General features: G+C 37.7%; 1 protein-coding gene and 1 long non-coding RNA gene across 27 annotated transcripts in view; one reads left to right on the top strand and one right to left on the bottom strand.

Annotated features, from left to right (window-relative positions):
* LOC115014488 (uncharacterized) overlaps positions 1 to 20,748 on the bottom strand; it is a 55,299-nt gene extending 34,551 nt beyond the window's left edge. Inside the window, exons 1-3 of the long non-coding RNA XR_003832916.1 lie at positions 20,714 to 20,748; positions 20,041 to 20,170; positions 17,079 to 17,247 (exon numbers count right to left, since the gene is read on the bottom strand). This is a non-coding gene — a long non-coding RNA (uncharacterized LOC115014488). The remainder of the gene's footprint in view (positions 1 to 17,078; positions 17,248 to 20,040; positions 20,171 to 20,713) is intronic.
* Positions 1 to 26,779, top strand: part of prom1a (prominin 1a) — a 68,746-nt gene that overhangs the window by 32,742 nt on the left and 9,225 nt on the right. For 21 of the 26 annotated variants that reach the window (XM_029441370.1, XM_029441378.1, XM_029441377.1 and 18 more), the window contains 17 exons: positions 10,844 to 10,964; positions 11,613 to 11,676; positions 12,004 to 12,093; positions 12,892 to 12,915; positions 14,289 to 14,518; positions 15,189 to 15,263; positions 15,445 to 15,508; positions 15,925 to 16,084; positions 16,556 to 16,708; positions 17,107 to 17,230; positions 17,986 to 18,089; positions 18,861 to 18,945; positions 22,044 to 22,190; positions 23,884 to 23,955; positions 24,703 to 24,795; positions 26,154 to 26,171; positions 26,695 to 26,748. In XM_029441370.1, coding sequence (XP_029297230.1) covers positions 10,844 to 10,964; positions 11,613 to 11,676; positions 12,004 to 12,093; positions 12,892 to 12,915; positions 14,289 to 14,518; positions 15,189 to 15,263; positions 15,445 to 15,508; positions 15,925 to 16,084; positions 16,556 to 16,708; positions 17,107 to 17,230; positions 17,986 to 18,089; positions 18,861 to 18,945; positions 22,044 to 22,190; positions 23,884 to 23,955; positions 24,703 to 24,795; positions 26,154 to 26,171; positions 26,695 to 26,748 — 1,678 coding nt within the window. The remainder of the gene's footprint in view (positions 1 to 10,843; positions 10,965 to 11,612; positions 11,677 to 12,003; positions 12,094 to 12,891; positions 12,916 to 14,288; positions 14,519 to 15,188; positions 15,264 to 15,444; positions 15,509 to 15,924; positions 16,085 to 16,555; positions 16,709 to 17,106; positions 17,231 to 17,985; positions 18,090 to 18,860; positions 18,946 to 22,043; positions 22,191 to 23,883; positions 23,956 to 24,702; positions 24,796 to 26,153; positions 26,172 to 26,694; positions 26,749 to 26,779) is intronic. The other 5 variants (XM_029441366.1, XM_029441368.1, XM_029441371.1 and 2 more) reach the window with 3 other exon arrangements.

Genomic DNA, 26,779 nt, shown 5'->3' with positions numbered 1-26,779 from the left:
ACTTGGCAGATGCCAGAAAAAGGTGATTGAGAGAAACAAAAGGGTTTCTATACACGATCAGAAACATGTTAGCTGTAGTGGAAAATCAAAGTGAAGTGTGTTAGCATCACAGAGTGCATCCCACCCCACAAACAGCGATTTAGACACAAGTTTAGAGTGAGATGAATTGAAATTGTTATAATGATATTAGCGATGATGCAGCAGTAATGCATGAACGTCTGCAGCCTTGTCATGGTTATGTTTGGTCTGATGAGCCAGCATAGCTGAACCTAAATAACCCAACTAACTCAAAACATTGTGCATATAAATGCACATCAGCATCCATATGAATACATTTGGACTGAAATAGCTTGAAGGTTGACGTAACCATTTTATTCCACACTGACTGATTTTTGGTTCCACACGGGACACCGGTCTCCTGGGAGAACCCATCCATCCACTCCAACCACCTCAATACGTGAACTTTGATTAGAGACGTATTAATCAAAAACAAACGTAGTCCGGGACAAAATATGTTGCCCTTGAAACATGATCAATTGTATGGGAATGACATTTTAAGGAGACCAGACTAATCTGGAAAGGTTAGTGAGAGAAAGAAAAGTTAAATAGTCTTTCCAGAATAACTGTGCACAGCCTTGGCAGATGATCCTTCCCTCGGTTTCGGCCGAGTGGAAGACCCCTGCCTTATGCTGTTACCCAGCAAGCATTTCAGCAGTCTATTTCAGTCGCTGGGTGTCCAACACTATTAACACAAAAGGTCCCAACATTATGGGTTTCGTAATTCATGCTAATCATATGAGGTCTAATTAATGATAATGTAGGCTGCAGTGAACTAAGCGTTCAGCACCCTGCACTCTAAATCTCCGTCAGTCAGTTTAGATAATTTACAAATTGAGAAATCTACAATCTGCATCGTAAGTGGTGTAGGATGTTCCTGTCATACTTCACTAACTACCAAATAGAGACACAAGTGTCAAGAACAAATCTTAAAAAGGATTTGGTGGATATCCCCATCCTAGAGGTTATGCACATAATCTTCTGAGTGTGGAAGTGACCAATGTCTCTGCTGAGTGACCAACACACAGCAACGTAACAGTCAGCCATTATGCAAAATAAAAACAAGGAAAACACTGCTAGAAGAGCGGTTTCACAATCGACTGCATAAAACAACTCAGGATGCAACATTTAAACATAAATGTACATATAAAGCAAAAGAGAAGCATCATGATGCAATACTTGGTAAGATGCTGTGCAGCATATTCAGAAATAAATAATATTCCTTTACACACTGCCTTTGAGGCACTGGAGATTATGATCAGGTTAACAAATGTGGCCTTGAAATAGGACCAGGTGTCTGTACGCCTTCAGACTGTGTTCAGTGTAGTGCTATTTATTACTTATTCATAAATATACATGTCAAGATATTTCTTTGTTATCGTTCAGGTGTTTTTAGAGGTGGTAGAGAGGTGAATGGTATCAGGTTATGTCAATTCAAAACCAGAGAAAAAACCAGAGAGTTTATCGAAGAGCGTTGCGACAAAAACATGAAAAAAAGAAGTCAAAGAGTCAGGCCCTCGGCTTTTTTTTGGGGGGGGGGGGGAGGGACTATCAAAGTAGTTCCACTCTTATTTATGTGACAAGAGATATTAGCACAGAATTCTGCTGAATTATTAATAAAGTGACCCAGTTAATGAGTAGAAACTAATTTAATCACTGGTTCACTTGTTATTCCATTGAAGGGACAGACCAGTAGCTCAGCAGCCACAGCCTAGAGATAAATACATCTAATGTCTTCTGTGCACACACACATTGTACTTTTTATTTTCCCGTACTGTAGCCCTGAATAACTGACATTTAATACTTTGTTGAACTCTGTTTTTGAGTGCAGCTCTGAGGAGGTAACTAATTGTAGTGAAACACACAATCACCAACATACAGCCGAGACAAATACATGAACACAATCTCTTTCTCTCCCTGACAAACGCACAATTAGTCACTTAGAGAAACACACAACCAAATATCCTCTGCCTCCTGTAAACGACACATCACTCAGTTAGCAGCCTCCCTGGGGAAACATCACATGCAGGGCTATTTTAAGGGGATTCGTTGATAGTAATAGTGAGGTGAACTTCACTCGTCTTAAAGGAAGCCACAATGACTGTGAAGATGTCACTTGCTGACTTGCTGCCTGGGATGTCCTCACTAAAATAAATGTAAAGTTTTAGAGCAGTTAAAGACAACAAAATGTAAAATAAAACTTTACTACTACAACTACTTTTACAAAATTCTGAATTCAGTAAGGGAATCACACTTATAATGTATAGATACAATTATTCTTATTTTATATCATATGTGCAATACTTTGAATCCAATTTCAATCTGTCTAATATATAAACTTACTTTTACAATGTCTCTTTGCTTCTGTAACACTGCAAACTTCCCAGTGTTGGGACTAATAAAGGAATATCTTATATTATCTTAAAATATATCATTATTTTAACATCTGTTCTTTTATTATATATACATTCATTACTTACAATTAAAGCTGTTTAATTGAGATACATTTGAAATGTTTTTGCGTAAGTGTAAAAACACATGGTTGTTCTCAGAGTTGCTGAATAATTAATACTTTGGAGATAAATGATTGATTTATAAGTTGAATTTCCTTTAATAAACTGAACCGATCTGCACTCACTTTCTGTCCCCGATTACAAATTATTACGTCCAAGTACGCTTATGATCGCTGCCCAGCACGTAGGCGCCACGAAATGGCAGCTTTACACAAACCATTGCCAAGCTAATTAACTGGAGAGGACATTGTCAGAATTTCCCATAATTTATCACATCTACTGGAGAGATCCTGCTCTTATTAATCATTCCAATGTTTCCTGGTTAACAGCTCAAATCCATTATATTTTTACTAATTACATTTTTCCTCATCCTGGGGTCTTTCATGGTCTGTGGGTTCCTGTAGTGTGCACGCTACAAATCAATGCACGAAATAGGAACAGGAATTCTACTTACTGAAACTAATTTATGTTCACAGCTTGGTCAGGCTTTCTTTTGAATTTATTGGAAACCTTTGTGTTACAATGTTGATGATATGGCACATTGTTGCACAGGAGAGAGAAACTATATGAGAAGGCAAGGCTGCATGGGTCGGTGAGGTACAGCTAAGAGGTGCTCTCTATCTCAGGGACGATTGGCTGGGGGGGGGGGGGGGGGAGCATTTCTAATGTAGATAGAGCTGTTTCATTTCTTTGCATCCCTGTGTTTTGACTTTATGCCCAGCAGATTGAGGAGTAAATACGAAGCCACCAGATACTTTCCTGGCCTGGTGGTCAGCTGCTCTGGCTTCTGCACACGTAGTTCTGTTCACTCCTCTTTAGGATTTATGGGGATTATCTTTCTATATTGGTAAGGTACATGACCATACAGATACAAATCAACATTATAATCGCTCTGCTGTGAGATCGGCAGTCTTAAAACACTAAGTGCAAAGTAGAGACTCATTTTGATTTTTATTGTTAAACTATTTCCCTGCGCAGTAGGACAAGATCAGTCCACTTTCTCCTGACATGGACTCAGTACTGTGAAAGGAGCGGATTGTTTCAAATTGTGTAATTAATGAAACTGAAAAATCTTTTAGTCTAGAATACAAATAATGTTAAAAACTAAAAAACACAACAGTGAAGATAATGTGTGAGATTGTTGTTATTGGTTCTTCTTTGGCTCATGCTAAACCCATCCACCAAGTTTTCTTTCCTCCTGGGAAGAGGTAATAAGTATTGGTGCTTTTGAAATGTTTCATGATAAGAACATCAATTTACTGCTAAAACGTACAATGAAATGAAAAAGAATCGAAAATGTGCAGGCAGCATAAGGTCAACAGCACAGGATGCAGTGAAACCTACACTTAATTTGATTCCAGGCAAACTGTAATGGGAAAATGTCCACAACGTTGCACACAGTGAAGTGACATTTACAAACCAGGAATTGAATACAAGAGTCACATGGACATAGCTTGTTTGTTAAGGGATGTTGGAGTTTTCAGCCCTCTTTACATCCTTCCCCCCCCCACCACACTGCATGTTAAATAGTTTAGATTGCATCGTTCCTTTCCGACAAACCACATTGCAGTTCATATGGAAGCAGACGAATACAGTTTTGCGTGACAGGACTTTGAATGACATTGTTCTCATCTACCCCAAATTAACTGTTCTGTATCACCATACATGTGGTTGTGTACAGGTCTGTGTATTTACATGTGTGTAGATTACCCTGCAGGGACTGTGCAACTACACATTTATTATATGAAAAGCATATTGTATGCTGTGGAGCTACTTTTATCTTCGTAGCTTCGTTTTGAATCCGTGCAACATTTCTATAAAGTTGACGCCCAGAAATGTCACGAACACAGCAAATAAAAAAGAAAAGGTAACATACAGGCAGAGTTCTTTAGGAAATCCTACTTATTCTGCCTTTAAATCATTTATGAGTGATGAATTTGATTATTCCTATCTTTATATTTTGAGCCATCATTTATCATCATGGAGTTTTAGTATCTACACAGAGGTATATGCATCTGGAGCAGTGTTTGCTCCATGCTGAGCCAACTTAATAGGGAAAAACACACTATTAAAACCAATCACTGGGATTCAGCGAGTCTCTAAGCTTTATAGAACTCCAGGTTTCCTAAAAAACTGATTTTTAATTCTGACACCAAATAAAGTTTTAAAGTCCTTCTGCAGAGTCCTTGTAGTTAGAGACAGAGAGCTCCATAATGAAATGCAAATCAGAGCCGATTCAATACAAAGCATAAATTTGATTTGTCAAGGCTAGATAGAGTGCAAGAAGTTGTTATGAATTTACTGTTTACAGAGTAAATCACCTGCTCTCCTCGACATCAGTTTTTTTGTTTTGGAAAGCTGACATTTATCTTTTTTAATCACACGGTTAATATTTGCTTGAAAGGTTTATTATTTTTATAACCTTAATCTATCTAGAGATGGTTTACTGAGCAGAACAAATCTGTTTTTGATATTCTCATGGAAAAAGTTTTGTCTGCATCTGTCCTTAACAAATGACAGAGCGACTGGTGCTGTTGAATTCAGGGATTTGCTTCGAAACACAGATTACTGTTACATTCCTTTGAGTCAGGAGATTGTATTTGAACGATGGTCTCCAAATTCCTAAACCTGTCGTCTACTCTAATTTATAAATTTCTTTAATTTTAGAGACTGAGATGCGCTCTCAGGAGCTCACTTGCAAGGCTAAATATAAATACATTTGTTAATTTTCTGCAAATGTGTAACTAAAAGAGCAACTGCAGACTAACTCAAAATCATTGACATTTACGTGAAAGTGGCTGATCTGAAATAGGAGGACTGTGTGGGGATCTGCACAGATGGAGATCAGGCAATGGATGTGAAACAAGCAGGGCTGCAAGGATAGTCAAAGGAGTGCGTTTATGTCTAAAAAAAGGGGGGCCGTGCAGTAAACGTTGGGGAACCACAGCTTTAAATAAAAAAAAACGTAGGGATTGAAGACAGTGAATTAAAAGCTTTTTTGTATGACGAATAAAAACTCAGTACACTAGTGTAATGTGACGTCTAACCGTGTTTCTAGCTGTTGAATCATTTTTTAAGCTGCTTCCTCTGACTGTATGTTTTAAAGCTTAATAATGAAATTATATGAACATGAATATGGTTTTTAAAATACTTGTGTATTTCAGTGACCTTCTGTGGCTGTTTGCACAACTATGAGCCCTACAGGCTGTTTGGCTTAGAGTTTAGTATTCATGTCATTGCTGGATTGTTTACAGTAGAATTAATGGTGTGTTGTCGCCCATCAAACTACTGCAGCCAGTTTTTAGACAGAACGGACAGCAACTTACAAAAAAACAGCGCAATAATAGCACCGTCTTCTGTACTGGGTTGTCATGCCTAGAGCAAAAGCCCCGCAGTCAAAACTAGTCCGTGTCTGTTTAAATTCTTTATAGGACACAATGCTGCACTGGGAAGCCAAGTTCAGACTGTGACCTGGCAAGCTGTGAGAAGACTAAATAAAACTGCACAAAAGGGATGCTATAAAAAGGGGATAGCAATGGCTATAACAAACAAGCTAACCAGAGCCTTAACTGAATGGTTAGTTTGTGGTTAAATTAAATATAACAGGCGCTAAATTGAATATAGCAATTGATGGGATGGTATAACAGTAAATGAAAAGTGGAAATATGGAATAAAAAGTGTCTTTATGAAATTAAACAGTGGCTAAAATGGGTTAAAATTGTGGCTACTAGCTGCTGCTGTGACATCTTTCTTAAATAAGATCTTTGACGTCCAGAGGAAATAAAGCGTCTGTGTCAGAATACTTTGGTTTGGCCCTGAAATTTGCATGCATGTACAGTTATTAGCTGATTTATTATCCCACATACATACAAAACAAGCTGCTATGTTGTTATCTATCTGCTCTCATGAGCTTTTGAATACAGGTCACTGAGGCCAGGCTGGCACAAAAATTACTGAAAATACCACACAATTTCAATTTCAAAGACGTGAATCTAATGGTTTGAATAAACGCCTCGGCCAATACTTTTCTGTAGGTCTAAAAATGGCATTGCAATAAGAACCCCTCCTGCACAGCACTATTTAGTTAGCAATTTTGCAATACATTTTAAAACAGCAACAGTTACTGTATTATTTGTTTTAGAATAATTGCAATGACTACAATTATCATTTTCTTATTGAGTGATAGGATAATAGAGTAAACTGTTCCAGCAGTGTGAAAGTAGGGAGGGGCTGTAGGGCGACTGTCCGAGCCTTGCAACTACAATCACATTGAATGCAGGGCATTGTTGGAGTTTGTAAAAGCTATGGAGCCACCAGACCATGTAACACTCACTACCCAGCCCCCAGTAGTGGCCTAGATACTAGGGCACTGCACTAGTTTGAAGCTCTTCATCTGCTGTTGTGGGGTTTACACCCTGAGGGAGAGTTTCATGTGTCATTTGGCTTCCGCTCAAACAGGAATTACAGCCCTTTTACAAAGTTGCTAGAGGTAAATCTTCGTCCCACCGTGTTTGAATTGTCCCCTGTGGTCAATAAGAGACACATTATCACCACGCAGCCATACGGCCATGCAGTCATTGCCCACAGTTTGAGCTAGGGGGTCAGTTTAGGAGTTGTTGATAACAGAGAAATGTGGTGATGCAGCACAACAGCGCTCATTTTCACAAAGTGAGGAGCTGAATTGATAAGTGTGCTTATAAAAGGGCAACCGCTACCTGGAAATTACCCTTCAAAGGTTTGGAAACAAGCATGGTTGAGTAAGTCACAAGTATTTGTACACTAGAGTTTCTGTATTTTTCCATAGTCGTAGCTACTTTTGCGAAAAATGACATTTCGGAAAGACACGTCTGAATTTGTAAGTTAGTGAAAAGTTATATTTTATGCATTTTAAGCCTGAACTTCACATCACCCTAACCCCTTGTACTTTAGTGAGATTTATGGCATTGCTTATGAAAAGCTATTCAGCTAAATACACTGGAATGTTTGTCTATCGTATGTGATATAAAAGACATCATTAAATTTCGGGTGAAAGGAGACCACAGGGGGGAGTGTGTCTGTATTGGCAGAGACTGACATGTTCCCTGTTGCCTTTATTCGGCTGTTGTAAGAAAATGAGTTTTCTCAAATAAAACAGAAGTGCTCATCTATTTTCTATTTTTCTGGCATGTCTTGCTTGTCATCCCGAGTTTGTAGTTTGTTTGATCTTTTTGTAATCCTACAAAAATATGTATTCCCCCCCCCCCCCTTTTTCTGTTTATCTCCGGATTTAATTTCACCACCTCTCAGACAAGACCTACCGAACTCAAACTAAACCAAACTTGATTCTGCTCAAGTAAGGTGGACAGTCTTGTACTACATAGCTCATTGGAAAGTGTTTGGCGTTGTTCTCAAAGAGTCTTTGTTTGCCTTCAGATTCCAGTGACCTTGCTGGACACCGGCAGCGAGAGGGAGTGAGCAAGAGACAAAGAAAAAGAGAGGGAGCTGGATATAGGGAGAGAGAAAAGAAAGAGGGAGCTGAGGGCAAAAGAGACAGAGGAAGAGAAAATAGTAGAGAGGGGGATGTTACAGGAAAATGAGAATAAAGCATGGGAGGTAAATAGTGAGGGAGGTGAACAATAAAAAGTCTTAAGCAAGAGAGACTGAGAAATCGAGGCGTAGTGAAAGAGACGTAGATGAAAACAGACGAGCCAGAGCAGAAAGACAAATGAGAGTGCTGGAGAAACAGGAGAGAGGAAAGGATAGGCTTTGGCGATAAAGACGCAGACAACCAGAGACAGCGAGAGGGAAGGTGTAAGTGATTTGTGCATGAAAGAGAGAGGTATGAAATTGTGTACTTGTGTGTGAGAGAGAGAGACAGAGAGAGGGCAGAGAAGTGTTTGACAAAAGGCTTTTGTTGTGGAAGTAGCCATTTTGAATCTTCTCCTGGTTCCGGATGGCTCCACTTCACTGTGTCCCAGCCTAGTTGTTTGGCCTAGTTTCTCATTAAGTCTCCATTTATACGACGACAGCGTTTACTCGGTGTCGGCCTTCTCACTATTTATGGCAAACATCATTACAATTCCTCCAGACGTGGCGCAGCTTGATGCCACATAGATGAAAAGAGTTTCTGTCCCGAGGGCAGCACAGGATTCTGTAACATTTGTTCTTTGTGCTTATGCATGTTTAAGCCTGTTAACTACAAATTACAAACACTTTTTATACGTGACAACCATTTTCAAACATGGACTTTTTATGACGGTACTTCTTCTTTGTTCATTCAAAGATGTTCTGACATCCAGGTTTTGACTCAGCTGCCGGACAGCTACCACTTTATTGTAAGAGAAGAAGAACTTTCTTATAAGTTTGACTTATGTGTCAAAGGGATGATAAGCAACACTTTCAAAAACATAAAAATACTGGCCTGATTTTGGATAGGTGTAGCATGGGCCAAGGAGGAACCTATTAAAGATGGGAGCAGATCCAAATCGGCGGATACACAAATTATTTTTCACTTTCGTTCATACTGCGAGAGGCATGAAGGCATGGCCTTGGTGGATGTCTGCACTCTCCTCGTGCCTTTCTAATTGTTCTCTGAGATTAATTAACTGTGATTGATTAACCCTCTCCAGCAAGTTCTTAACCGCAACGTATTGATTTTTATGCTGCGCTGGTATTAACTGAAATGAGTTGGGAGACATTTTAGTTTAGTATGCAAAACAATGGCTGAAGTGATTTATCATGCACAAATGCCAAACATTTAATGGATCCAGCTGTTTGATATCATTGTAAATTAAGTATCTTGGACTTCTGGAAAACATGTAAAACATACATTCAAAGACGTCACGTTGGGATTTCAGTACTTGAGATTTCTCACTATTTTGTTAATGAAATCATTTATCAAAAACAATAATCTACAGAATATCTTTTAGCCCTACTCTACTCAAATCTACTGCACATTTATACTGCTACACATTTAACGAGTTAAGGAATATTTACTCTTGTCTGGCTCCACCTCATCAGCGTATAATATATCCACAAAGGGAGACTTCTACAGCAGCGACTGCTAATCACAGGACTGTAAAGCAGAACTACAGTCGCACACATCGTCTTCTTCATACATTAAAATAGCAAGACGATGAATCGGGCATAACCTCACTTTGCATGCACTGTGGGCACAAACATACACACAGGCTGTTGTTTTATATACATAGAAACACAGAAAAGCACACCCACATGCAGAGACCTCTGCCTGATTATACAGTGAGTCACAACAGCCCGATTCATCTCCATTGATCGAAACCTTCGCAGTCGTCTCTGAGTCAATCCTTTTTTTATTCCTTTCTGCGAATCATCTTACATCATTCATAAAGCTGCTTATTCCACTGAAGCGTTTCCATAAATGATACTACTATGTTATACAACTGCACTGTCAGAGTTTTGATGCTTCACAATCCATCCTACGGAAGTTTTTTTGACCATCTGTTGTGAAGTTAATCATCCCATGGAGCCCAACCGTGCTCACATCCATGCAGTAATATAAACAAACTTAGATATAGAGCACTAGCTGTGAGATGAATCATGGAAACGGCTTATTATTATGGGCTGTATTTCCCTTGATGTTGCTCAAGCTAATTAAGCCTTGTACCGAGCTACTCAGGTCTGTTTGAAGTATGCAAGACACTCCCTTTAATAGCCTGCTTTATGCAATTCTGGGTTTCCACATTTAATTTGAACATGTTTACAACCCAGACACCTCAGATTATACAGATAGGGTGTCAGAGCTTAATGTAGATACACCTACATTTCCTGCTATGAGTTAATTTCCACATTATTTAGAGAAAAACATTGTCCTGAAATTCATCTATTATCTTGAAAATGCAGGAAATACAACCACCCCCTGTGAAAAATATTAATATTATTGATAATCATTATCATATTGTGCTACAAGTCATTTTGTATGATCGCTGAGGGATTCTTTCAGTTGTTCTATGATTTTGGAAAGACACATTTATGCAATCAATTTAAACTGGATTCATTTAGAAAGGAACAACATGTGTTAATAATCACACATAACTGTAATTCTAAGAACTGGCTGTCAAAGACTATAAGATCAATCCACAGGTGCATTCAGGAGGAAGTTGAGAAAGAAAATGTGGTGGTGCACACTGACCCCTGCTGTTAATCACATGTTATCACCCCATTCTGTAAAACACACCGCTGGGATAGCTGAGCGGGTCACTCAGTGGCACATGGAGACGGAAAGGTCACAGTGATTATGTTTGGCGTTTGTTTAGGATCGGAGTACTGTGTGCGTATGCTGCTAACCAGAACCTGAGCTCTCAGGTGAAGAACATACGGAGATTGGTCAACAGCAACATGAGGGACCTGCACACCTTCGTTAATGACACGCCAATGGTGAGTTATTCTGCAGAAGGTGTAGATGGATTATCACTTTGTGTTTTATAGCGGCCAACAAAATATTAAACCATGAAACAGGCAGAAACAGAATAATTCAGATTATGTTCTATACATCATTATATTCTGATGATCCTACAAATTAAATTATATAATAAAATCAAGTGGATAGCAATTACTTGGCTGATTGTGTGAAACGATAGCTACTACTGAAAGTTTAGCTTAAGAAATAATCTGGGTAAAACATGAAAAAGGATTTAGTCGTGGTTGAAAAACAAATTCAGTCAAATATAAAATACTCTTGATATCTCAGGTTGTCAGGATTGTGTCAGACTGCTACTGTTTATACTCATGCCTCATCTATGTAATCTTTTCACGGTGGGAAAAGAGAATTTTCTCACTTTTTGTGCACGACAGCTACATAATTCTCATTCCATCAGATCAGGCTGTTTTGATAAGTTTTTTAAACATGTTTATGAAAGCTGTTTTTATATATTTGTAATTTTCCCCTTTCATTGTGACAAGTAACATGAAACCTTGCTATACTTCACAGTGCTTGTTGGTGTCTATGACGAGACTAATAAACTCATTTTCATTTGCTTCCATTTGTAAGACTCTGCTCTGCTCTCTTGTGTTTCCTGTTTGCAGCAAATTGATTACCTAATATCCCAATACGCCACAGCCAAGAACAAAGTCATCTATGACCTAGATAGTAAGTAGACCTCCTCTGTGCCTCTGATAGTGAAGCATGGGGACAGATACGATTCTGAGTTCTTGCTCTTGGTCATATATCATGCTTATTATCTGAATTCCCTGTGTCTGTCCTTGACTTGTTTTCACAACATATTTGTGACATAACTAGGTCTAGATACCTACAGCGGTGCCTGTTATAGAGGATCCCTTGAGTATTCATCCTACTTTTGTGATAGTACTGCATGCAGCTCTTTCCTGAAAGTTAACACCTGCAAAAGCAGCAAACATAAAGCAATGGATTTTTTTACAGTTGTTTTTATTTGATCTAATGCTGCGCTCTATACAGATATAGGTCCGTTATTAGGTGGAAGGATACACGATCAGTTGGATAAGGATGTCCATCCTGCCTTGGACAGAGTTCTCAATATGGCTGGAGGTACGTTTGCATATTTTTCATTTCCTCTTTAGTTATGATATGATCAGGTTATTGTAAGCTGCAAGACACTGGATGCAGGCTACAGCTGCACTACAAAATATTATGCAAGTCATTAAATGACATATAAAATCCTGCTTTACTTGAAAATAGTGTTAATTATTGAACCCATGTGTGCCCGAAGGTTATATTAAGTACATTTATTTCTCAGTTTGTCTCAAGTCTTGACATCTAGTACAGGACATACTTTTGGGCAAATATCTAACACAATACAAATTTTTAAATTTAAGTTCACATGAAAAAAAACACTCTTCATCAATAGTCAAAGTCAGGATGTTTTGAAAAATAAGGAAAAATATTATTATTAAATGCATTATTAAATGTGTGCATATCTTTGATATTGAACTTGTTCTGTGTTCATACGCAGCCATTTTTCATATATTTTAGGAAAAACCAGAAGTCCCATGTGACCAAAAGCTAAATATTTTATGATAAGAAACACTCATCTTTTAATGGTTAGTTTGACCAATGTTTTAAGTTTAGGCAAGAACACTTCGACCGAAGGAAATTCTAAATTTCAGTGGTGTAAATAATAAAATATTTAATATTTTAAAAACTATACTACTGAAAGTATTCTGTAATCTGATTTTAGAACTCTATTGAAGATCAAATCACTTGTTACGGTTGACATATTCTGCCCTGAAAATAATAAATATTTATCTTTAAGTTAATAAAAGATAAAAGATGTAATTATCATTCAAATTATCTTTTAACCTTTATATTTTATGCTTTTTTATGAAGTGAGAATCGAGAGAGCCATCAAAGGTAACAGTAACTCAGTAACTGGACAATTACCCACAATCCTTTGACCCCTGACCTTGTGAACTTTGACACCGGTGTTGCTCCTGTGATTTGTTCCCTTGTGATCTTCCTTGAGCACTTATCTGAGCATCTTACATGAACAACCAATTAATATATTAAAACTGCACTACGCAACGTCTGACTTTAATGACCATAACAATTGTGTGTGATGAACTTCTAATAAGTACTGCCACTTCTTGAGTTTAAAGATCTTCTTTATAGAGACTCATGCGGACCGTTCTGCTGGCTTGATTAAGATCCAGTGTTTATTTGCTAACTTTAAAGACGTGTTTTCTGAAGGTCGAATGCACCACCTGCACAATGCACAGATGGTTGTCTCCTGGTGCAGTCACCAGATAAATTGTTGTTATGGGCCAACAGAATGAATCAGTAAGTTTTGTACTTGAATATAAAAGCAGATATGATTACCTTTCCATTAAAAAGTCTTGCCTAATGCAGTTTTAAGTTAATGGCATCAACAGATCTATCCAAAACCCAACCCTATTTTCTCCAATTGTGTTCCCCCACTGTGAAGTGAGCATACAAAGAAATGTTTGTGCGACCAGTCTAATTACTTTAACTCATTGTATCAGAAATTACAGGACACTCCCATTTAATCAACCATTTGAATATTTAACTATGAGTGTATTATTTTATTTAGTTACTTACTTTATGTTTTGCAACAAGCAGCTGTATATTGATGTTGCACTACATGGGATATACAGGCTTGTAGCACAACAGAAACAAAGATGAATTAGCAGTCAGCAAGCATGCCGACAGTTCAGGTGGTGAAATGCTTGACCTCACATGACTGTGAATACAGTTTGTGCTCTTAATGTTTGTGTACTATTGTGTTCCTACTGGGGCTGAGCCGAGCAGTCAGAGGATCTTAGTATCCGGTACGAATACTGTGTTTTATCAAATGTAAAGAAAAAACACTTTTTCCTCTCCTACACTCTTGCATCTTTTATACCAATGTTTAAGGATGCTAGGGTTTTTGCATTCTCTCCATCTATTTAATTTTAAAAGTCGGCTGCAGGCTACTCTTTGAGTGTTAACTAACACTGGCTGTTGTCTTGTGATGCATTCAATTGCATGGGAAAGATTTAGTTACTAACAAAAATTTCACATTATTCATAGTATTCCTGTTTGGTTGTTTGCCGAAAGCTGTTTGGCAGTTAAAAGTCCAATGTTAGATACTGGATCAACAATGGCTTGACTCTTTTTAAATGTAGGAAGTTTGCAATGAAAATAATGAAAAGCTTGTTACCCTATTGTTCTACTTTTCAGTTTTATGAAGGGAAAATTATGTTAAGAGAGTTCTTTGTTTTGATCAGCCATGCGAGAAACCAAGGAGGCCCTGGAGAACGTCAGTGTGGGTCTGGAGGTCCTCCAAGAAGGAACAGGGAAGCTCAACTCCAACCTGAGCCTGGTTCGTACCAGCATCAACCGCACCCTTAACGACCCGGGCTGTCATGACGAGGAGTCAGACGCCACCTCTGCCCAGCTGTGCCGCAACATCCGCCAATCACTGTCCCGGCTGCAGATCGGCGCCAACTTCACACGGGTACAAAACTGAATGCAAATGTGATTTGCTTATGTCCCACTTTTTTACTAAATGCCTTAATTACTATTGCAATTCAGCTCCCTTATGAAGACGATGTTTTCAGCCATACCTGTTGTTGTTAGAAAAATATTCCCAATAACACCACGAAGTCAGGATTCAAATCAAATTAAAGGGTTTAATCTATATTCTTGCAAGAAGGAGCCGAGTTTTATTCATACAAAGGATGATCAAACTCGCACATATACAGGTTTGTAAAGTCTGCTGTGTTGCTCTCCCAGCCTCAGTATTTATACCCAGTCAAAGGACAGGAAGCCATGAGGAGCTTCCAGGTCAGTCTTCCTTTGTTCTACAAGATGGGGGTTTACAGTAAACACAGATGTACTAATCAACTCAGGTCCCAGACGTGCTAATTCAATCGACTGAGAACTGTTCTTTGATTGAGCAGTTCACCTCCTGTCCCCTGCTGTGGTTAACACTCAGTATTTCCTGTATTTTCCTATCACCTGTACATCTGATAACTTCGTAATAAATGCTGAATCTTGGAAATAGTGTCTAAATACACCAGTCTGGCCTTACTGCATGTTGGGAAAGGGACAAGGTAATTACATTTTGATTTATAACTGTGTATGTGTACTGTACATCATTTTTTCATTGTCTGCTTATGTTTTAGCTACCCAAAGTGAACACTCAGCTGGAAAAGGTGAACGATGTTTTGAGAACAGACCTCAGTGCTATCGTCCAGAGGGTGAGCCTGGAACATAAATATGGATATTCTTACATTGTAGTCTTCGTCAGTCTGTAATGTCACTGGATCTCTGAGAGTTATTTAATGTGCTAGTGTCAACAATGGTTCTTTGTCTACATTTTACAGAATGCCTATAGATTGTAATTTTAATAAAATAAGAAATCTCCTTTTCCTCTCACAGGGCTACTCCTCTCTGAACGACACCCCACATATGGTGATTGAACAGACCAGAAGTGTTGTGGAGAGTAAGTGACACTTTACACAACTAAAACCTTTCTTCTGAAAGCAAACACAAGTAAATCCACTCTGTTCATCAGGTGTGTTATTACACGTATTGAGTTTTATGAATCACTAGGATTTTTAAAGTTATTGCCCTCTTCATAGGTCTCTTTTGTTCTTCCATCTTGTGAGTTAGAGCAACATTAAGTAGATTTTAAGTTTGAATCTGCACTAGATTCAAAATGTAGCATTACAAGCATTTGCCATCTTTCATTTGTGTTGTGTGGAATAATTTAATATTAATCTTTATCAGTCATTGTTTTATGCAATTTTGATTTGGAAGTTTTACTTTGTGCAGCTGGCGGCTTTATTTATTGTCCAGTATCTTAACACAGGCCTGTAATTGAAGCTGATGGATTCATTGTTTTTATCTGTCTCTCAGGTGTACAGAGTTTGATGGACGGCATTGGAAATAACATCAGCAGCTTTTCCAGAGTATTCCCTGTGCAGAGTTGCCTGTCCAACTTCACCATCTCCATTAGCCATGCCCATGCCGAGATTGAGGACTACTACCCTGAAATTGACAAAATGGACTTCTACAGGTAAACTCATCTCCTATACCTATAAAACTGTAAGACAAAGTAAAAAAGAGAGAAAGAAATCATACCTATAAAGTGTAAAAAGTGTAAATACAGTAATGTGGGCACTGGCTTGATGCTTGACATTTAGCTGTCTAACTTGACCAGTCTCTTTTCACAAGCTACTGTAAAAGTAAGTTCTACTGAATAAGCTTGCACTAATATTTTTGCATTCATGAACTATTCATATCAGTTCTACATTATTCAGTTTAAAATAGTAGCAGTGGAGGGAAACCCAAGATGGCATGAGTTGATTTAAAAGCTTTGTTTTACATTTTCATTTTACCCCATCTAGCTTATGCACTGTTTTATAAAAATGGGTAAGCAAGTAGGGCTTCATTGTCTTGCTCACGGACACTTGTTATCCTATTTGTGTTATTTTAAGGCCACCTACAGTAAAAGATCTTATTATTTAACGTTGTCTGCTGCTTACAGGTGGATTGGCTGTATTGCTCTTTGCTGCATGGTGGTTCTAGTCCTGGCCTTCAACTACTTGGGCCTGCTGTGTGGCACTCTGGGATACGACAAACACGCCTCACCTACGACACGAGGCTGCATCTCCAACACAGGAGGAACGATGCTCGTGGCGTGAGTCAACTGTCCACATGACAGGCTCTGTCAGTTTCAAGATTTAAAACTGAAGAAGGTGTTGCCATAAAAAAAAGGTTTTCAATTAAATGTGATGATGGCACGGTAAACATCACTACTAGTATTTTCAGTACTACTTGTTCCAAGTGCTAGTCCTCCTTCTACTTCTACTATAACTGCCACAACTACTGCTACTTCATTGGACTATTTACAGTATGTGTGTCTTCTGTTACATCTAATTTGAGATACTACTACAGATCCAGTAAACTGCTACTGCTCCTTTTAATTCCACTCTTCCTCGACCTCCAATCCACCCATTCCACTACTGTTACTACATCACAATCTGTTATTGTTTACACTTTATCTGTACCTGAGGGCCTGTTTGACCTTCTCCACAGTGGCGTTGGATTCAGCATCATCTTCTCCTTGGTGCTGATGGGAGTGGTGACCATTATCTTCCTGGCTGGAGGAAACATGGAGAAACTCGTCTGTGAACCCTTCCACACCAAAGAAGTCTTCAAGGCAAGTCATGAGTCCCCCTAAAAGTGACAAACAAGTACAAACAGGCACATTCACTGAGCAGGAAGTAAATGTGCAGTGCATCTCAAGTAGTCATTCGATCTAAATTTCAAACAGAAAAAAAATTATTATATTTGATTGTACAACAGTCCATAACGTTCTTATACCTAAACCCCTAAATGAGCATCTCTGTCAGACAGTAAAAGTTAAGACACTGTTCCTCCTCTATCCTATTTAGTCAGTGAAATATACTGTCATTTAATTTGATGTATGGGGAATCAGTACTTTAAAATGGTCCTATTTTATTAATGAACAATACATTAGACAACTTGTTGGAATTGATATCCTTGCAGCATGTCCTCATGTGCCTCTATGCGTCATTCTCAACTTTCTTGCCACCTCAGTTAAAAAATATTGATAAAAAAGGGAGTGACATGGCCTCTCTTTCACAAACAGAACAAAAGAGTATTAGGGGAATATACACAGTATTCGTTTTATAGGATTAGTAAACCATTATTACATTAATTCATGGAACCATTTATTGAGCATGCATGTTTCTTTCAGCTACACCCAAATTCACTCTTACACAAAATTACACTTATACTTCCAGAATAAAAATGGATTGAAACAAGAGCTTTTCGCCATTTCAATTACAAGATGTATAAGAATGCTGCCTTGTTCAGTTACTGTTGGATCCTGTTTGCTTCCCATGATAATAATTGATCACACATCCTCTTTCTGTCTTTTTGATCCACCAGGTTGTGGACACCCCATATCTGGTCAACCCAGACTGGAACAACTTCATCCCTGGCTACATGTACAACGACTCCGACCTGGAGCTGACCGCAGAGAGCTTATACAGGCAAAGAAAACTATTTTTTGTGTATTTAGGTGACAGTTTTACGTGTCCCACTTTTCAGAAGCAATGCTTTGATGATTATTATTCTCCTCACGGACTACATCTGTCTTCTCTACATTTCATATTTACATTTGGTAAAAAATGAATGGGTTTTGTAGCAAGACAAGCCATTTATTCAATAATAGGCTGTGGAATTACAGGATAATGCCGTCTTTCTCATTTTGCTTATAATTTTGTTTTGGCACAGGCGTTGGGTCAGGCATCAAGATTGCAACTGAATATTTTATTTCCATTGATGGGGATGCAAATGAGAGTTTCTATTAACCTTGAGAAGCTAATTAGCATAATTGTTCATACAATATCTGTGCCTCTTCTTCTTCACTCTTTCTCAGTGATTACATCAGCTTTCATCATCATCCTTTCAGTGAAAACAACTGGGATGGCAGTCTTTATATTTCCAAATAGAGCAGTGTTGCTTCAACAGGTCTTCGCTCATTAAAAAGCAAACAGTGCTAATATTGTGTACATTATTTCAGTCTATATAGTATGCAGCTGCCTAAATGTTATCGTGGAACAGTTATCATGACATATTGCCATATATTCCAGGGTTTTGTTTTATCTGGGAGTCAGAGTCATGTACTTCCCGTCAATTTCACTTGGTGGCAGCAAATATTTTCACTCTGAAACCTTTAAGTCAACATTTCCTCTCTCTCTCTCTCTCTCTCTCCTCCTTTTTTTCTGTTATAATTGTGTTTGTATGTTTGTCTTTCTTAGTACTTGCAAAGAGAACAAAGGCATCTACTCAGCCATGCGTCTGGACAAAGTCTTCAACATCTCCTTCTTCCTGAACACTACAGTGGTCAGTAAACTCAAGACTCACCATTAGCAGCATTCTGTCATATGTTGTAGTGACTAAGTGAGAGTCTTTGTATTGATTTAATCCTTTATAAAAGGGATAATAGATATAAGGCAAAGATGTGGTAGTTTCATTTAACTGATCAAAAGTATAAGTTACGAACAGTTTAATAAGTTCTGGTGTCACTTGTGTGGCAAAGCTACATATACAGTACGTAAGAGAGCTCTGTATGGTACTTTAGCTCTGTTTTCTAGGAATGTATGATAATGTCATACTGTAAACTATACTCTGCAGTAATCTTCATAAAATACTTATATGGGCATTTACTATACAATACATAAATGTGCAGTACTAAATGCTCAAAGCAAGGTTAGAATTTGTTTAGTATGCAACTTGAACATGTAGTGTGATGTGTTCAGAAATCTTCCTCCTTGGCTGCAGCGTCTAATTAGCATTACCTAATGATTTCTTTGCTGCCAAAACAAAGTCTGTGCTGACAGCTGATAGCTTAGCTTGCCTCAGCCCTTACCTCAGCGTATGCCTGAGACCTTACACTGATGTAAGTTTCTATTTCTTCTTGGCTGTGAGCCAGCCACTCCTGCCTGCCTAAGACATTCAGTACTTTCCTGTCAGTTGGCAAGATTGTCTTGGCTTGTCTTAGCCAACAGCTGATATGTCTAATGCTGCATCTCTTTCTGCACATCGGCCATTTTTCTTCATTAAATGCCTGCCCATGTTTTATGTTTCCAAAAGTGTGACATCCTACCTGACAAAATTTCAGCAAAAAATTACTATGGGTCAGTTATTTTATCACCTGTATAAGTTATATTAACACATTTAATGAAATAATGAGGCTACCTTAAAACAATAAATAAAATGGACTGTTTAGTCGGATCTTTGCTACGAGAATCTTTTCCAATTGTGAATATTTGTGTGTAAATATAGTCTGAGAAACAACATGCATTTCATTCCTTTGGTGAAATATGGGTTTCTATTAGACATACCAGAAAATACGCTGATTTGTTCTAGTGTGTTAACAAATGTTTTGGTACATAATAAGAAAACTGTGAAACACATACATCATCTTACAATACTTACCGGAAAGTCCTTTGGTCCATTTTTTGTTGTTGTTCAGGAGTTGAAGTCCTTCGAAAAGTATCTATTTATTTTTACCAATCCATGGGGTGGGACAGGGTTGTCTTTATATAAATCTAATGGGACACATCACCTACAAAGACAATGCTATGTTCATAATCTCTCAATCTCAGTGGTAGAAAGTAACTAAATACATTTACTGAAGTACAACTTTGACATACGTGTACTTATAATATGTGCATGTTATACTTCTACTCTACTACATTTCAGTGGGAAATATAGTACTTTTTACTCCCCTACATTTATTATTTATTGCTCTTAGTTTTTTTAGACAACTACTGTTAGCATCAAAGTCCAATTTTACGTGCCGACACTCCCCTCTCTTTAACCAGTTTTAGTTATCTCCACATCAACAACACCAAACATCCGCAACATAGCTAGCGGCTAACAGAAGTTGTTATCTAGCTAGCTGACACTTTAGCGCTGCGTTAGCTTACGGCTAATGTTGTACTCACGTTTATCAACTAACGGAGCTCAACTAGCTAGTTAGTTTTCAACATATTACATTATAACATTATAACGTATTGTTTTGTGATTATATTTCACATTACTGTCAAATTGCTAAATCGTCTCGTAATATATTTTAGGATTTTACTAATTACAATTCACCACTTACTACAACCGTTGGGCGGCGGACTTGATAGATAACGTCCTTGCACGAGCTACTGAATCGTTACGCTTTAAATTGATTGGTCGATCAGGACAACATTGGCTATTGGTTAGAGTTTATCCAATCAGATTCCTTCCAGGCATTACGTTCACGCACCAAACCTATCAGGCTTTTAGCGCACAAACACAGGCATTATCAACACTTTAGTAGTAAATAGAGAAGTGATGGAAGAAGATTCTTTAACGATATTTAACTGTGAAAATACTCCAGTACAACTAAAAGTCCTGCATTCAAATATGTAAGGATCATCAGCAAAATGAACTTAAAAAGCAAAAGTACTTATTGTGCAGATACAATTGCCATTTTCTGTTTTATTTTTATTAATTCCATTCTTCAGAAATATTATTTTTACTTTGAAAAACAATATACTCAGTTCAATGTCTTTTAGTATTCTGGGAAAACCAACCCATCGACATACAGTGACAGTACCATGTCAATTTAGGAACAAACAACTTCATTGCCAACATTTTTGTTGTGTTCTCTATATAGTGCCACAAAAAACAGCATGTTTTCTTTTCTGGAGGTCAAATTGTCTATAACTATTCAATAAATCCTTTTGGAAAATCATATTTGCCAAAATATGTCTTTGTATGGTTAAGGCTTTCAGAACAGACTTAAAATAAACTCTTATTGACACATACAGACATTTAGCTCCATGTCTGCCCAGGAAAAGCTTTTATTTCTCTTGGTTTAATAACTAGTTGGTAGAGAAATATGAGTTTTCCATTCCAATTTGTTTATTTGTGTTTCAAATTTCAACAACAAGGCAATACAAAGAACTTTACATAAAACATAAAAGGCATTCAAAAAAGAAATAAAAGGAACACAAATTACTAAAGGAAAGCTTTATGTGCTGAAAGGCAATTATATAGACTGCAATTTACAGGAGAAACAAGAAGAAACTTTCCATACAAACAACATCAAGAAACATAATTCTAGTGGGATATGTTAACTTCCATCCAAACAACAACATTAAGATCTCTTGTCACCCTATTACCAACATTTGTTTAGCATTTGTGTTGGCCTTTCATTATGTTAACCATGCTTATGTATTCCCCCTGTTTTAAGACTTAAGCTGTGATTAATAACCAAGCTTTTCTAACGGGCAGACATAGAAACCTTGGTGAGTGATTTTAGGTTAAGAACTATTTCAGAATCAATCCAAAATGTAAAAACATTTACCTTTAAAGTTTTCTTTTAACCATTAACAATCAAGTCGTAGCGTTTTACCTGCAGGCCTTGTTAAATCTACTGCTGTACCTTTTTGTGTTTACAGTTTACTAAGGATGTGGTGAGTCAGCTGGACAGTGTTAAGATCGACCTGAGGGGAATAATCCTGTTAGAGCCAGAAGGGAAGCAGAACCTCCTGGATTTCTCTGAAGCAGGGCTGTCAGAAATCAACTATGCAGACTACCTGGAAGAGGTGACACATATTACATTACATAACCATTAACTGCTTACTTTTGCCATGTGTATACTTTGGATTTGCACGTTACTGTTCACCGGTTTATATTCATGACACTAACCGTTAACCTGTTTACAATTCTGGCGTTGTACATTTGGTTTGCCACCTTATTGATAATCTTTATTGTTTATATTGTGTTTTATTTGCATTCTTTCACACTTTGTACTGCAACAACGGCACAACAATCGGAAACAAACAGATGCATCTGAATGAGAAAACCCAAAAGTATGAGGGGAAACAAAAGCACAAACAGGACACACAAAGAATGTGCATCAACGAGAAGAAACTTAAACAAGCAGGCACACACACAAATTAATAAACCGAACGAATGAGCTGAAGACACACGTAAAACTCAAGGACAGACAAATACATACACATAACTATATATTAACCTACTGAAAATTACAAAATAAAGGTCAAATTCAAAAGTCAAGAAGTATTCTGATCCTTATCTTCAGTAAAAGTAGCAATACCACAATGTGAAAATACTACATTACAAGTTAAAGTACTGCATTGAAAGTATTATCAGCACAATGTACTTAAAAGAACCAAAACTGAAAGTACTCATTATTTAAAAACATTCCCGCTGTGAGTGTTTTACTTTTATATATTGTATTATGATTATTATTACAAAATTAAACATGATTTAATAATAATTTTAATAAGTAAAATATAAAAAGCAGAATAGATTCTCTCTGGACTGCAGTGCCGTAAAAGTATAAAGTAGTATAAATTGGAAATACTTAAGTAAAGAACAAGTACCTCAAATGTTAAGAACAGTACTTGAGTAAATGTACTTAGTTACATTCCACCACGCAATATGACCTTATTCGTGTTATCTCTTTATAAATACCACAGTTATTGAAATATCTGTATAAATATAGATAAGATATTGTTCTATACATACAATAATAGTTTTGTATATGTACTTTAATGGTATGTTACCAGAAATAGCTTGGTCCCTAAGGGTCGGTTAAACAGCCCCCTCCTTGACTGTCAGTTAGCATACAGCAGGCAGCCATGCTGTACCTATTAGGAGCTGCGACGTGACACAGTCCACTGGGTTCTGTTGAGGATCACTGAAGCCCGATTATCCAAAAGTATTCCTGCCAAGGCAAAGAGTGTGTAGGAACAAGCCGGGACTTGGCTTTCCCTGTCTTCTCTAACACCACCTGTCAGGTTCACTTAGATTTATTTCCTGTGAGAGCAAAGAAAAGGACTCCATTCAAGTGCACCACCTGTCCTGATACACAACTCACTCTGCTAAAGTCCGGATGAGAGGAGGCAAGAGATTACACGAATAGATAGTGAAAAGGAAACCATATCAACTGAGTCCACACTAACATCTGCTAACATCTGCTGTTAAAACAATATTTAGTCTTCATTAAAAACTCCTTTGTTGAAGTGCATGAGCGTTTCCTTCTAAATAAAATGCTGGAGCACTGGTGTGGTGTGCTAACGCTGTCCTACTGGTGTTTTTAATACAGCAGCTCACTCTTATTCATTATCCTCCTACTTAATAGTATAAAAGAAACATCTTTCTAATTATGTAGCATATAATGGATGATAGTCATTGAAAGAAATACAATTAACTTGAGTTCTTTGAACCCAAAATGACCCCTGACATGGTTTATTTTGATCTTATCTTCAGGTCAACAAAGGAGTCACTGTGATGGACCTGCTCTCATTTGCCAGAGAGCTGGAGGCCCAGACAGACCTCATGGTAAGAACACCTTGGTGCTGTTCTGGCTGATATACAAACATCCACAGTGTTTCCTTTCAGGCACATGATTTGATTTACTTATTTATTTACAATGTCATGGGAGCACTTTGGTGGGTTTGGTTGTCCTTCGTGTCCGAGCTCGGTGCGTCTTCGTCCAAAACAGAACAGCTCTGCCTAAATACAGACAGTCTGGGAGAGCAGTCTGACTGCCATGCCTTCAGGGTTATTCAGGAAGGTAACGCAACACATTTATCCAGCTCTAAATCGTCCAGAAGGATGTAGCTTAATTCGTAGGAAGGGTCTTTGAAATGTGGACTATTATATTTGATTTATTATTATTATATTTAAGTAACCTTTTTGGTTTTTGACCCTGTGTATGCTGCAGTATTATTACTATTACCTGTGTTGTCTCTAATCTATATCTATATGCTAATACTACGGGCCACCTGAATGTCTCCCGGGAGATGAATAAAGTATTTTCTTTCTATTTTAAAGATTGAAAGAAGATAAATGTGCTACATGCAGCCTTTTGTGTTACTCACAAATAAGTTACAATAAATTCTTACTCTTAAATGTGCCTGTTGGACACAGAAATACATACATGTATTATTATTGGGCAGCAAAGGATGCAGTAAATAAAAAAAGACTGAGTCTCTGACATGACTTGTAGTTTACGGGCTGACATTTTAAATTTCCTTCAGGGCTTAGATAAATTATATTTCGTTTTTCTGCCTGTGTGTGTTTCAGCCCAGAGGCGCTCTGCAGACCTCTCTGAAAGGCCACGTCAGCACTCTGCGGCAGATCCACACCCAGCAGATCATCCCCATGGAGCAGGCCATGGTAAGGCTCCATTGTGTGTTTTTAAGCCAGATATTCATACCTGGCTGGATTTCTTCTTCTGTCTTGACTATGCAAAAACAGCAACTTGTGTATTTTGCATCTAAATCTGTTGTTAAATCTGTTGTTTTGAACTGAATGAACTGACATGATATCAGGATAATAATAAACCACAGCAAACCTAGAATTGTGCATTATACCATACACATTGCGTTGAGTTTGGCAGTCCTCATAGAAGAAGAATAGACCACATTGCTCAACCACAGTGGCGTCAGAAGACCACAGTGCAACGCAGCAGCAGAGCAGGTTGTGTTTCGACTGATGCTCTTTGTTATAAACAATGTACAGCTCCTTGTTCTACTTTTGCTGCAAGGGCAATTATATGCCGTGCATCCTCACCTATTCTTAGCTGGTGGATGCTTTAATGTTCTCTGGGAAAATTAAGAACATGAGGCAGGTTGAGGGAAAATAGGACAGAAACAACCTCAACAAAAGTGCAACAGTGGATTCTTCCTTTAAGGGTATATTGTCACTAGCACTTATACAATGGATAAAGTTTTAATTTATTGGCTGCTTGCGTTGTGTTTCCTGCATAACAGATTTGAACTTTAAATAGACTTTAAATAATATATTTCCCTCAGTTTATTATTATTTTATTTTATTTAGCTTTGCTACTCATATGAAGGTTAACACAGGGTCAACGGTACAATGAAATGTGCTGGACGGGAGAGCTCAGCAAATAAGTACAAATATAGCATTATGTACACGTATGACAAAGAGGATTGAGACGAAGTGACAAGTTTAACACTATTGTATTGAGAAAAAGGAACGAGGTATGGGAGAATCAAATTAGATAAATAAAAATATAGCACTATATTCATATATGAAAAAGAGGAGTTGTGTATGAGTGACCAGATAACCAAATAACTCAATGAATGCTAATGTTGACAGTAAGCAGCTAACAACTTTATAAGGTGATGTCAGTGTTGTGTTTACAGCTTGTTGCCCCAAAGTGCCCAACACAAATCAATTAATGCAGGTATAAAGAAAGTCCACTTCAACATGTAGTAGGAGTCATTGGTGTGCTATCCTTGTGCTAATGCTTATTCAAGAGAATGCTATCATCCTTGATGGAGAAAACATATTTCACATCATCAAAAGCGGAGTGTTTTTGAGCCTCAGGCATGTGTCTTCAATCATCTGTGAGAAACAAGTTAAATATTCAGTTTTATTTTCTCCATCAATGGCCAATGCCACTTTTTTGACTACTACTACTAGCAATTCAGACAGACAGTGATGCCCTTCAACACAGCTTTTACAACAGCTTTTTATGTTTTTCTTTTTCCACTTTCAACTTCAAGAAATATGTTAGAGCGAGGGTAAGCTGAATTGTGTCCATCCTGTGTATTTAGTGTCCCTCAGAGATGACATATAATATTCTGAGAAAATATATCTCATTTTGTCTGGTATTGTAGGATATTGTATGTGTGTGTGTGTGTGTGTGTATTTGGGTGTTCTTGTATTTACATTTACATAAAGATCACATAGCCTTCTCTATGGTGTTAAACATGAAGGATTTTGTATCAAAATATTACAAAATATCCACTTTAAGAAAAGAAATACTGGTTTGATCCAGTCATTCATTTGGTAAATGCTCTGTTCTCTCAATCTTTGGTGGAAAAATCAAGGAACAATGAATCATTTCTTTCTTTGCTTTGTGGATATTTAACTTTGGAACAAAATTCTTCAGCATGCCTGTACCGAAAGCAGAATATTGTTCATCAAGTGTTGTTTTTGCCTGGTCTCATTTTGTGTTTCACTGGTGTACAATGACCCCTGACTGCATCCCCTGATCTTTGAGATTGCTGGTTTTGAATGTTGTTCTTTATTTCCCTTTTAAAGAGCGCATTGAACCAGAGTATGAGGTTCCTGGAGAGAACGGCTACAGACCTGCCAGTAAGTAAAGAAAGCCCTTCAGTCTGAATCT

The sequence above is a fragment of the Cottoperca gobio genome, chromosome 10 (genome assembly GCF_900634415.1).
Source record: "Cottoperca gobio chromosome 10, fCotGob3.1, whole genome shotgun sequence".
NCBI classification, from domain to species: Eukaryota; Metazoa; Chordata; class Actinopteri; order Perciformes; family Bovichtidae; genus Cottoperca; species Cottoperca gobio.
This window is presented reverse-complemented; position numbering and strand designations above follow the sequence as displayed.